Consider the following 13,773-nt stretch of genomic DNA (forward strand, 5'->3'; position numbering starts at 1 on the left):
GGTTAGTTTCCGAGCTGCCCCATAGGAAGCCACGCTGAAGATTCCTGATTCTTTTTAAAACCCATTTCGGCACTGCTAGGATTGAGAACAGATAATGTGGCATTGCCTGAAGGACTGACTTAATGAGCACCACATGACTGGCCAAATTCAAAGTTCTGTACGTCCAAAGGTTAAGACGGGATTTGAGCTTCTCAATGAGAGTTCGCCAAGAGGAATGCTTTATGGCTGAAGCAGTGAGGGGGGCTCCAAGGTATTTGGAGGGGAGGGTAGCAGTGGGAAATCCTAGGATACGAGCAACCACTGTCTTGATAGATGGAGGAGTGTGAAAGAAAAAGATCTGCGATTTGGAGCTATTGACACTGGTGCCTGAAGCTTCAGAGAAATCATTGAGCAGGGTTTTGAAGCAGGAGGCTTCCTGGAGAGAAGGGTAGCCAAATAGCATGGTGTCATCAACAAACTACTGATGAGAGGTTGCAGGGGTGTTGTGAACAGAGAGGCCTTTGAGCTGATGAGAGTGGAGGGCGTGTTTGATGTGACGACCTAGACCTTCAGCCATTAGAACAAAGAGGAAGGGGGATAGGGGGTCACCTTGCCTGATTCCTCGGGATGGTTTCAAGGGGCGGGAGGGGATTCCGTTCACTAGGATGGAGAAGTGTGTGGAAGTAATTAGACTCATGATCCAACGGATCCACATAGAACAAAATCCAAAGGCCCTTAGCATTTGCTGAATGTAAGTCCAGCTGAGTTTATCAAAAGCCTTAGAGAGATCCAGTTTGAGAATCATACCTGCCTGCTTTGATTGCTTGAGGGAGTGTATTATCTCGTGCATGAGGAGAATGCCATCCATGATCTATCTCCCTTCCACGTACCCCGACTGTTCCGGAGAGATGAGTAGAGGCAAGAGGGGCTTTAACCGGTTTGCAATAACTTTAGATATGACTTTGTAAATGACGTTGCAGAGAGAAATCAACCTATATTTGTTAGGGGTGATTGAATCCTCCTCTTTAGGGATAAGGGCAATGAAGGTAGAATTGGGAGAGGGAAGCAGCCAATGGAGAGCTCTTGATTCTTCTACAATTTGCCAGACCTCCAGTTTTACCAGCGCCCAGAAGGTGTGAAAGAACGTATTGGTGAATCCATCCGGGCCAGGGGCTTTTCCTTCCTTAAGCTGGGACATTGCCTCATCCACCTCCTGAGACAGAATAGGGTGAAGGAGAAGCTCATTATGTTCCTCCGTGATGAGCTTTGGCACATTGTTGGTTATTCTTTCAATTGCAGGTCGCCTGTCTCCTTCAGGCTCTTGATGGACATGATTGAAGTGATTAAGGAATTCCTCCTCAATTTCCTCATGCTTTTCTACTTTTTCCCCCCCTTATTTTTGAATGAAAGGGATGCTGTTGTGCATTCTTAGTTGAATTATGGTTCTGTGGAAGAATTTGGTATTTCGCTCACCTTCCTTCAGCCATCTGATTATGGATTTTTGCTTCCAATATATTTCCTCCTGCTTCCTCCTTTCCTCAAGTTGGATGTGGATGCGTCGTTCCTGTTCCAGAGTCACCTCAGTGTGCCCCTCTGTGGTTATCTTTTGATGGAGTTCCGTCAGTTCCTTGTTTAGTTCTTGTTGCGCTTTAAAGATGTTTCCAAAGGTCTCCCTATTCCAACGCTTTGGGTGATTTTTTAAAAACCCGAGCTTCTGTTGGAACTGATACATCTTGGACCCTTCTGGCGGGATGAAGGATGTCCATGTAGTTTTGACAAAGTCTTTAAACGAGGGATGCGAGAGCCAGAACTCTTCGAAGTGGAAGGGTCTTCTCGTCAAGTCACCTAGTCTTTGCCATTGGAGGGCAATCGGCCAGTGGTCCGAACCTGTATGCGGAAGTATAGCAGCTGAAATGTCTCCTCCGAGATGAACCAAGTTATGTGATATGAGGAAGCGATCCAGTTTGGATGCAATTTGATGCTTACCTGCCCTGCGATTGCTCCATGTAAAAGTGCCATTACAAAAAGGCATATCTATGAGAGAGGTATTCTGAATGAAGTCCTTGAAATGGGCATTTTCTTGTTCCATTCTATTTCTCCCCCCGATCTTCTCTTCTAGCTTGGTAATCATGTTAAAATCCCCTCCAATAATCCAGAGCGGGTGCCTCCTGTTGTTGTTCAAAACTTCTATGGTATCGAGAAGTGCAATTTTGCTTCCTGTATCCTACGGGAAATATACATTTGATAGGTTTCCATGAATATTCGTGCCTAGAATGTGGAAGGCTGCCTCGATGAGGTGATGAGAAGCGTGAAAATCTGAAAGAGTTAACGCTTGTGTGTTCCATGCTATAGCAAGCCCTCCTGAAGCTCCAGAGGCATCTACCGCTACCGATCGACAACCTGGCCATGCTTTGGAGAGAATGCTGCCTAATGTAGAGCTGTTACATTTGGTTTCCTGGAGAAAGCATAGTTGTGGCTTTTCCATTTTAATCATGTTTTTTAACATTCTGAGTTTTCCTCGGCTATTGAGCCCTCTTAGGTTCCATGATACTAGCTTCATGGTTCAACTATTAATAGAGGGTTTATAGTACTTCGTCAATTTAGCATACCTACCTGAGTCTACCAGGATTTTCCCAATCTCAATCGTTCGCTGAAGATCCATTCTTCTTCGTCTCTTTTTGGTGTCTTTTGGGGGAAGGCTTCCATCCCAATGGCTTCTTGGCTGTATACCTAGTTGTTGCTATTGATAAGCCCTTGAAATGACCACTTCGAGCTTTTTGAGTTGAGTCTCTGGTATATTGTCGTATGCTTTCTTTTTGCATGCTAGTTCAAGTTCTAGAATGTCTAGGCCGTTCAGATCTATGCTTTCCGGTTCTTCTTCCATCTGTTGCACTTGGCTGCTTCCTTCCATATTAATCTCTGAGCTTTGAAGGGGGTCTAGCTTTCCATCGACTTCCATATCCTTGTATTTCCCTACCGACTCTTTTTGTCCTACTGTGAGGTTTGCTGGAATGAAAATGGGGGTTTGGAGTTTGGAGGGGGAAGCTGTAGCAGGGGGATGGGAGGAGGAAGAAGGAGGAGCAAGGCTAGTCTCGGAGATCGGGGGTTGCTCATCAGAGGTCTGAGCAAGAATTTCAAAACTGTTCTTTGTAGCTGGGCCATGGGTATTATTTTGCTTGGGCTTAATCCCATTTGTGGGTTTTTTGTGTGCTCGCTTTAGGCTAGGGGCTTTGGTGAAGCCGTCCTGGGTTAGGGTTTCTGAGGGATCAGGAGTATTGGCTTTGGCATTCAGAGGATAGTCCCGGAATAGATGCCCAAGAGCATGGAATTTTCTGCAATGAAAGGGGACATGCTCATAGTCCAGAGGTTGAATCCATTCTTTGTCACGGTGAGAGAGACTTACCGATTCTGGCAAAGCTTCGTTCAGACGCATGAAGACGCAGATTCAGGCATAAGAAGTGTATGTGCGGATTTTTTTTTCTTCTGCCACCCTGATGTATTCCCCCAATCCATTTCCTATATCTTTGAGAATGTCCTCGTCCCAATATTCATCTCGAAGTGAGTACATTCTGATCCAGACTGGTGCCCATGTGAGATCTTCCTTATCCGGGTTAAATCTTGGTATCCATTCCCTCAAATACAGACCCGTTGATTTAAAAAAGTAGGGCCCTGCTCCCAAAGATCTGTATTTGTCCTCAAGACAGAAGAAAATCGCAGTAAAGAAGCCTTTCGGCCCTAGTTGCAGAGTAACATCTCCTTTGGGTTTCCACTTCGCCGCAATCCATCCGTATAAGGCTTTTTTTGTCGACCAAAACCCTATAAACTTCCCAATAAGGGCATTATCCCTCATGTATTCGATTCGCTTGTCAATCTTGTGTCTCGGCAGCTCTATTCTGGGCCGTTCTTTAGCTATAGGCTTGCATGTTGTCGAGGAGACTTTCAGAACTTCTTCTGGTTTTTCCTCTCTATCTTGTGTGATGCTGGCTTTTTCCTTCCGACCGCTGATCTCCTTGTTTCCGTGTTGTTGCCTGTTCTCTTTGTTCAATACCTCCTTATCGACAGATCCAAAGACAAATGCCTGCTCAGGACCGTGCTGCGAGGTATTTGCTCTGGGGGAGGGCTCTGACGCCCTCCCCTGAGGAGATTCCATTGTGCTACTCTAGTACCCTGCAATGTTGTTACAAAACAGGTGTTTTGGTCAGGCCTGTGAATGGATCGAGTACTGTGCAGTCTGCATCGTCGAAGCTTTTCTCAGAACCCTAATCGTCGCCCCTTCCGCTCGCATCCTCGCAAAATTTGTAATTCTTGAGTTTATATATATTAACTCATTTATACATTTCATCTATTGTTTAATTTTTGTATATCATGGTGAATTATTAATTAGGTAAATTTATCTAGTCTAGGCCTAATATTAAATCTAGCGGGCTTGACAATAAGATGAACAATATATCTTATAACTTTTATGGAAGATATCCTAGGAATTTATGAGTTAGAAAGACTCAAGACTCCATGATGGTGGGGAACCTACTCTTAGAGCCTTGTCATAGTAGACCAAAGATAACACCTTATCATATTTGAAACGAGTTGGATGGGCTAACATCCCATTGTACCAATCACACAACCATTTCATAATCAGACTTATCTAACATTTGAACATGATTACCAAGGACATATGGATTTGTAGGGTGATAATATATAAAACCTCTTTGAATTTCGTTGGAGTTTTGCCTTAGTTCTGAGGGATGTCACTAACCTTTTCCTACTTATGAAACTTCTCAAGTATGAGTTTATGTACATGTTATTGTTTCTTGGATGCTCCTTTTGATCAATATGAAAATGAACATTGTTTGTGGTTTCCATCACGTTTTAACATTTTGTGATAAGGACCTTGTAATGTCAATACCTTAAAATATCTTTCGCATCAATATCTTCATATTGAAGGAGCATACCTAGTGAAATTTTCCATTTCTTTCCCTTGGAAGAAGCCCAAGAAGCCTCACTTCTGATATTTCTTCATTGAAAAAGATTCATGTGAGTAAATTATTAAATTTAAACTATCTTTAATTGGGGAGAAAGAATATTCCCATTTCTTGGCATCTGGATTGAGTTATGAATCTAATGGAATATTATTAAATATTTGTAAGGACTAACCTTATAATTTTTTATTTTTTTTTAAATGCTAAAAATATAATCATAAGAAAATACCATTTGGAACTCAAAAATTATTAAGCATTATATAAAGCTTTCCTTAATTCCACTTCATTGAACATATCATATAATTTACATGTTATTACCTAAACCATAATGAAATCATACAAAATAATATTATAACAACATAGGTACCGTTCATAACTAGATGAGCTTCAACTTGACTTGCTGCTAATTGCCTTTCTTTGTTGTTAGTCACCTCCAAGTGTGAATGTCGACGTGCTTAATCCGAATGCAATGTCCCACCGTTGACCTCCCAACCTACTCCTTGGGTACTCTCCTTCGCCATGGACCCCCGAGCTGCAATGGGGTTGTACAAAGGAGGAATGTAATAGTTGGTAGAGGAGAGCACTATTTGGCTCAAGAGTCCCCTCTTTAATGTCCTCTTCCTCACCAAAATCACTATAGCTTGTAGTCACTACTTTGACATAGTATCATCCATCGAACAATAGGGTAAAACGTCCCTTATCACATGGTCTCCCCCTTCTTTTATAGGAGTCCTCATAGGTGACACTTGGCCTTTCATGCATAATTGATTATTTTTTATAATCCAATAGTTTAATTATTCACCCACAAATGTATCACTCTCTCATCAAGGATCTCCAAAATTATTTACTTAAATTTTAATTTAAAAATAATATTTTTCCTCACCTCAACAAGATTCCATTTTCTTCTCCTAGTTGTCTCTTGATCCCCCTTTTTACTACTTAATTATGGTCATTACTAAATTCAATTTATAAGTCAAGATTTGATCCCCTATCTACTCACTAATTTAACTCAAGTTATCTCTTAGATGGATATTCTTAAGTTGGTTGTTGCCACATGGAGGTTCTCTAAATTTCTCTAAAATTTAATTTATTAATATTATTTTGAATCACCATCCTATTCTCTTAATTAGGTTTAACTATTTTAGGATTAATAATTATCCATACATTTATGTCCCTCTTTCCCCTTTTTACCTAATTAAATTACATTATCTACCTAAAATTTTTGAACATGGGAAGGGTAGAGTTTTTAAGGTAAAAAAATTTATTTCTTCCTATGATTCCCTTAACCCAAGTTTTATTATTGATTTAATTACCTCGGTTCTAATCATTATTTACCACTTGATGTGAATTTACATGGTTTTCATATCCTCATTATATTTATTAATTTTTTTATTTTTAATGATTCCAAGGGTGCCAAGTTTGGTCATGCCCTTCAAGAACGTCCCTTGAAGTTCCAAGGGTGTCATGCCTAACCGATTATTGGTGATGCCAAGGGTGCCAAGTTGGTTGTGCCTTTCAAGAAATTCCCTTGAAGTTCTAAGGGTGCCACGCCACTTCCCCTTCAAGCATTCACTCACTACAAGGGGAAAGTATAGGTGAAATGAGAGAGACCACTATCATCTCTTATGTTACCTGCTATAGTGAGACTAATGGTGGCAGGGATAAGGAATCCACCTTCCTACGTGCCCCCTGTTAAAATCCTCATGAGCGACCCTACTTTGGGACCTGCCCTCATGACATCGTGATCTTCAAGGCGAAGGTGTTTCAACCTTTCCATCCCAAGTCACGACAGGAGTGCTAGTGGGTGAGATTAGGGACACTGTCCCACCCCTCCCATGTAGTTCCATCCAATTGTACAACCCCATCACCCATATGTGAGTCATTCGGGCGAGCAACTAATCTGTGCCTCGAACCACTAACATATCATCAAACTATAGATAAACATATATAGCAGGTTTCAAAATTGACTTAGAATTTCAAAAACAAAATATAAATTTTCATCAAACAAGGTGTCGGGAGCTCGTCATTTGCAAGTGCCTCTCATGTTTTCCTACCATACTCAATAATCATCAGTAATAAGGTTTCTCATTGTTAGTCATTGTCATAATAGCATCATTAACATCATCTAGTCATTTGCATCATTGTTCGTTGTGAACGAGAACTAATGCAAGTAGGTAACATAGTGGACACATCCATCATGGATATCATCAACATAACATCAATGGAAACATACATATCCATCAAATCTATCAACATCGTAACATAAATAGAAAACGTACCTACACATCAAAGCTCTCATTATCATGATATCAATGGAATGCATACATATCCTTTACTCCTATCATCATCATAAATTCAATAGAGAACATGCATAAACGTTAATGTTACGATAATCATAATACTAATAGATAACATACATAATCATTGATGCTATATTCATAATAATATCAATGGAGAACATACATAAACATGACAACCACTAATATCACAACCACCAATAATAGAGTCATGTCTTTGGACCCTCAACTTGACGTCCTCAAAGAATAATGTGTGGGCCTTAGGGCTAAATAAATGTTAATCTCATATCACTGTCAGTCAACTCAAGCAGGGCACTACAATATTTAATATCACTCTTCTTGGAGGTACAATTCATCTTAGGACTCGTGTTATCTAGCAAACCAAAAAACAAGTGATACATATAAATGAAAAAATATTCAAATTTTTAGTCATCAAGAAAATCTATTTAATGCAATTAAGTTAAAAAAATTATTACAATAATAATTAAAAGTGAAAAAGTCAAGTCTCGCTAGTACATGTGGTTGAGGATGGGCCTTCTTAGCAAGGTGACCCATGATCAAACATCATAAGGGGAACTAGACTATGCCTTTTCAAAATTTGTAATTCATGAGTTTATATATATATTAACTCATTTATACATTTCATCTATTGTTTAATTTTTGTATATCATGATGAATTATTAATTAGGTAAATTGATCTATTCTAGGCCTAATATTAAATCTAGCGGGTTCCACAATAAGACGAACAATATATCTCATAGCTTTTATGGAAGATATCCTAGGAATTTATGACATAGAAAGACTCAAGACACCATGATGTTGGGGAACCTACTCCTTGAGCCTTGTCATAGTAGACCAAAGATAACACCTTGTCATATTTGAAATGACGTGGATGGGCTAACATCCCATTGTACCAATCACACGACCATTTCACAATCAGACTTATCTAACATTTGAACATGATTACCAATGACATATGGATTTGTAGGGTGAGACTATATAAAGCTTCTTTTAATTTCGTTGGAGTTTTGCCTTAGTTTTGAGGGATGTCCCTAGCCTTCTCCTACTTATGAAACTTCTCAAGTATGAGTTTGTGTACATGTTATTGTTTCTTGGATGCTCCTTTTGATCAATATGAAAATGAACATTGTTTGAGGTCTCCATCACATCTTAACATTTTGGGATAAGGACCTTCTAATGTCAATACCTTAGAATATCTTTTGCATCAAGATCCTCATATTGAAGGAACATATCTAGGCAAATTTTCCCCTTCTTTCTCTTGGAAGAAACCCAACAAGCCTCACTCCCGATATTTCCTCATTGAAAAAGATTTATGTGACTAAATTATTAAATTCAAACTATCTTTAATTGAGGAGAAAGAATATTTCTATTTCTTGGCATTTGGATTGGGTTATGAATCTAATGAAATATTATTAAATATCTAATATCACTTTTCTTGGATTTGCAATCAATTCGGTTTTTTCCTATAGATAACACTATAGTTGTCTATCCTTGAACGAAAGAAGTTTTAGTCATAAAATTTAGCATTAGGCTCAATTTATCTTTATATCAATATTTCTAATTTACACATGGAGTTAATGGAGTTCATGAATAAATCAAAACCACTCTTTATTGTGTGTATATTCTCTATCTTCATTTTCTACATGGGTGATATTTCCCATCCTACCTTTTTAATTCTTACATGCAAAATCTACGAAAGAATTGCATAATTCACTCGGTACCTTTAATGGTTTTACTCTAGAGATACTAAATTCACTAACATCTACCTCTCTCTTAGTCTACCTTTATTGCTAATTTTAGTAAGGGTATTCAAAAGAATCATCATGGAATCTGATGATTGTAGTTGGATGAGATTATTGCAAAATAGTTTCCCTCCATTATAGGGTTTAAATTAAGAATGATCACCTCATTTCATCTTATATTAATCAAAATGCTTAACATGAAAAAAAGAATGAAACTGCAAGCCCTCCATGACTATCAATAACAAGGTGTATCTAATTTCGAAGAAAATTATATGTAAGAAAAGTATCTTAACTCACACTCACCTTTAGATATAACCAACAAAACTCTCGTTCTAGTGATTAATATGGTGAAGGAGATGTATTAGAAATGAGGAAAATACTAAGAGGGGAGGTGAATGAGTATTGTAGGAATTTTAAAATTTTCTTTTATTTAGTAAAGATATTAGGGAACCAATAAATACTTCAACGACTATATATATTAGCATCACAAGAATCAAACATTAGAAGAAAAATTATCACACATAGATTCTTAAAACATTTCTTCACTTTACTTCACAAAGGAGAGATTCTACTTACTATTACAAAGTTCTCTAGCTACAACGAGAAGGAATATATTATTCCCCAATTCATCAATTACAACTAAAAGGAGATACAACCCCTAGCTTATCATCTATCATTGAAAGGATATCCAACCCTTAACTATTTAACAACCACTACTTGAAAGAGTTAAAACCTTTCAACAACAAGCTACCACTTTCTTGACCTAAATGATTTATCTTTCATAGAATTCTCACACTAAAATCATGAATGCTACTTATTTACATAAAAAAAAAAATTCTAATTTCAAACAGTTAACATAGACAACATATTATAACTTTAGCAACCTCTAATCATTGATCAATTAATAATGCACACGAGAAGCATCAATATGTAACCAACACACCCACTCAACTAACAAAATGCTCTTAAAAATTTGATTATTCTTATATAGAAAGTAGGAGTGATATTTTTAATTATTGAACTTGCACTTAATTTCCAATATCAGAGGTTTTGATCTCATTTTTTTTTATATATATATTTCTAGAATGTCGTATTGATGTGTAGAATAAGTCTTAAATCTCTCATTTGATGTCTCTATAAGAAAATATGAGGTTAACTACTCTTTTCCTCCATTATTACATTTTAAAATGTTTAGCAGTTTTCTTTTCTAATTCTTGTAGACTCCAAATTTATTGAATTTGCTAGACTTTCCTATGAGTTATCCATTCTACCCTCTGAGTTGGAAACTCATTCATGTGTTCATTTTCAAATATTAGTGCTATGTTCCTTTAGTTCAAAACCCCCAAATTCAGTATACATACCAGATTCTTCACTCCCAAGTCATCATGGATTTAAGCCCTTAGTTTAGGGATGAGTTGCTTAACCAAAGAAAACCATGTGTAAGCTTTCATTGACTCCTTTTGTTCCAAGCCAAAAGCGCTTATTTAACACAACAATATTGTACGACTCTAATCTAAACACTTGCGTAGAACGTCATCCTAGTCTAAACTTGATCTGAACTTAAATAGGAACACAAGAAATTACAGATATAACAATAAATAGAGAAATGAAATAAAAATAACACTTCATTTAATTAATATCACAATACTAAAATATGCTTACAAACGGAATGGAAATAAACTAGCTCAAGTGATGGTAGCTTATCTATGAGAAGAGATGTGGCGGCTATATGCCTCTGAACTATGTTACAATGAGGCTCCAAGATCTATTTACTATTTAGAAACAACGAAAAACCCAAATTACCTCAAAGCCTTACCCTAGGATATGAAGCGACAATGTTGGAGGCCTCATTTGGGTAAATTGGTACATTAATTTGATTGGGGTCGTAAGTTTGACATGCGATCTCCTTTGTTCTATTATAATACCATATTTCAAATATCTAAAAGAGGAGGCCACAAAAAATAAGGCCCTTTACTTTAACTGTCATTTTATTTCTTGGATTACCCTAGAAACGTTGCTTAGGGCTTGAAAAAGGCTTCGGAAGTTCAGGACCCAAAAAACTCCCAAAGATAGTAAATTGTGCTACAATTAAGGAAACTAAAAAAATGAAAGAGACAATGTTTGGGGTCCAAGTGGAATAGTTGGGTGGCCACTAATATCCACCTTCATTATTTGTCCCCTCTTAGGAAGAAATGGTCCCCATTGCATTGAGTGCCTCCATGAGATGGGGAAATTTATGTTGAACTTCATCCCTACTGAGCGAGTTTCCTTAGTGCAAGGGTTTGTTAACTTTGAAAAAATGATACATTTGGAGCTTCTGGTGGTGAGTGTTCTTGATTTGTGTTTCCACGGTTCAATCACTTGTGGCATGTTCCATGCAATTTGGGTTTAGCTCTTTTGGTGTGAGTTTTTCTGCAATGTGAGATGTGTCTAAGAATGGTTGAAAGTGTGGCTTAAGATAGTCTACATGGAACATTTGGTGCACACCAAGGAACAGTGGAATGTTGAGCTCAAAAGCACTATCACCTACAACCTTGGTGATGAATTATGGCTGATATTGGAGTGAGAGAAGTTTGTGACAGGGTCCAGTGACACACTCCTTCTGTAAATGTACCCAAGCTTTGTCACCCACGTGGAAGTTGTGTGTCACCCACTGCTGATCACGGCACTACTTTTACTTAGCATTGGATTTGTCCAATATATCATGGACCTACTCGCGGATGTGTTGAACATGCTCAATGAATTGTTATCCATGCCAGCTTCACTCGACACGAGATGAATATGCATGAGAAATTGAAAATGGTATGGCCACATTTGTGGGACATAATGGCTAAAATCCCAGCCCTACCTGAAAGGGGTTTGGTTTGTTGAGTTGTGGAGAGATCTCTTGTTGTTGTGATGGACATATGGGAGGATTTCATCCCATGTGTGTGGATGCTTTGAGTTGTACATGCGCATATTATGTATGATCATCCTCTTGATGACTTCTATTTGGCCATTAGTTTGGGGATGGAAAGCCATGGAGTTAGAGAATTTGGTATCTAGCATCGACCAAATACTTGACCAAAATTCCCTTAGGAATCCATTGTGACGATTAGAGACAATGGAATGCGGGATCCCAAAGTGTAACCACACTCCCTTAGAGAAGACCTTAGTAGTGGTTTGTGCTGTGATTCTCTTCTTGCAAGACGCCATAATGGCCATTTTAGAGAATCTATCGATGACCATGAAAATGAAGTCATTCATGTGTTTATTAGAAGGAATCCCCACCATGTAATCCATGGATATGAACTCCCATGGTTCACAAGTAGTAGGAAGAGGAGTATATAGGTCTTGCTTATTTATGGATGGTTTGGTAAAGATGGAGATAGTGGAGGATTTAATGTACCTCCCAACATCGTAATGAAGAATCTAGCAACAAAAATATTTTTGTAGTACTACCATTATTTTCTCTACTATGAAATGTCGAGGGACCTCACTATAGTGCACCTGCCAAATCATCTTGTCATAGTTGCTTGAAGGAGCAAAGATGTGTCCTAGGTGGCATAATAGCACATTGTGGAGTTCAAAATTTGGAACTTGCCTACCTTCAAGGAGTGATTGGTGATCTACTAAGGCAATCTACAACCTTATTGGTGTTTCCATTCTTGTACTTAATGTTCAAATGGAATTGTTGCATGTATGTGGACAATTTATGATGGCAATCATCCTGCAACTTCCCTTGTGTCTGTATGATTTGTAGGGGTCAATGGTCTATGTGGATGACAGTTTCCTTACCCATAATGTAATGCTTCCATTGTGTTATGCCCCTATAACAATAGGTGTCATATATCATGATTGACATGTTGAGCTTTATAATATGTTCATACCTTCACTTGTTGCAAAGGTTTTCCATATTTGTAAAAAATTAAAAAAAAAAAATGTAAAGAGGGTATACCGTAAAAGAAAAATAAAAGGGTGAAAAGAATAAAAAGATGGTCAAAAAAATGAAAGAAAATGAACCCCAACAAAAACAAAGACCGGGAAAGTGTGCAAGTCTAAATGCCACTACTGTATTACTATTGTAGAATAAACAATTGTGTACATTTTGTCACTTATGCCACAATTTATGAATAGCCAAACAGTTTAAGCTTGGCTAATTCATTTTTCAATTTCATGTTGTAGAAATAGAGAATAAATATCTAACCAAATAGTTTAATCTTGACAAATAAGTAGATAGGTAGAGTGAAAAAGGAGCTCAACAATTTAATCTGAGCCCTTGGATGTAATAAGTGTAGACATAGATAGGCATTACCATTTAAAAGAAAAGAAAGTTTGATAAGGGTATGCGAGTGTAAGTGCGCCCTAATAAAGAAGTAAAAATGCTAGGTTAAGTAGGTAGGGTAAGTAGATGATGGCTGCAGAAATAATATGATGAATGATATGTCTAAAATGTGAAAATATTTTTACTTTCATCATAAGGAAAATGACATGTATCACATGGAAGGCACATCAAGCAAGAAAATTTAAAATAATTAACTCCCCTACTCATTTCCCCTAAATTTTCACTAATTTCCCCTATGTGCCAAGGTATCTATTAAATTGGTGGGGCTTAGAGCATTTCTCTGACTTCTGGAGTGACCAGACCCTCGGCCCAATGATTTATAAATGCCTAAGTACTTAAGCCCATTTATCAATCATCATATCCCTTTATAATTCATTCATCCCCTTCATAAAGTTTTCCCTAAGTAAAATCCTATTTTACTTCGGGAAATTAAA

At 37.8% G+C, this 13,773-nt stretch overlaps 1 protein-coding gene across 1 annotated transcript; it reads right to left on the reverse strand.

Annotated features, from left to right (window-relative positions):
* Nucleotides 1–850: 850 nt before the first annotated feature.
* Nucleotides 851–2,068, reverse strand: LOC149164321 (uncharacterized). Its single transcript, XM_089429436.1, has 2 exons — nucleotides 1,453–2,068; nucleotides 851–1,299 (listed from the first exon to the last, which is right to left on the reverse strand). Exons 1-2 carry the CDS (start codon nucleotides 2,066–2,068, stop codon nucleotides 851–853), a joined length of 1,065 nt encoding a protein of 354 aa, XP_089285562.1.
* Between the last annotated feature and the right edge of the window lie 11,705 nt (nucleotides 2,069–13,773).

This window comes from Pinus tabuliformis, chromosome 5_1 (assembly GCF_031772625.1).
Source record: "Pinus tabuliformis cultivar Carrire ecotype Pingquan chromosome 5_1, CPIR1, whole genome shotgun sequence".
NCBI lineage: Eukaryota > Viridiplantae > Streptophyta > Pinopsida > Pinales > Pinaceae > Pinus > Pinus tabuliformis.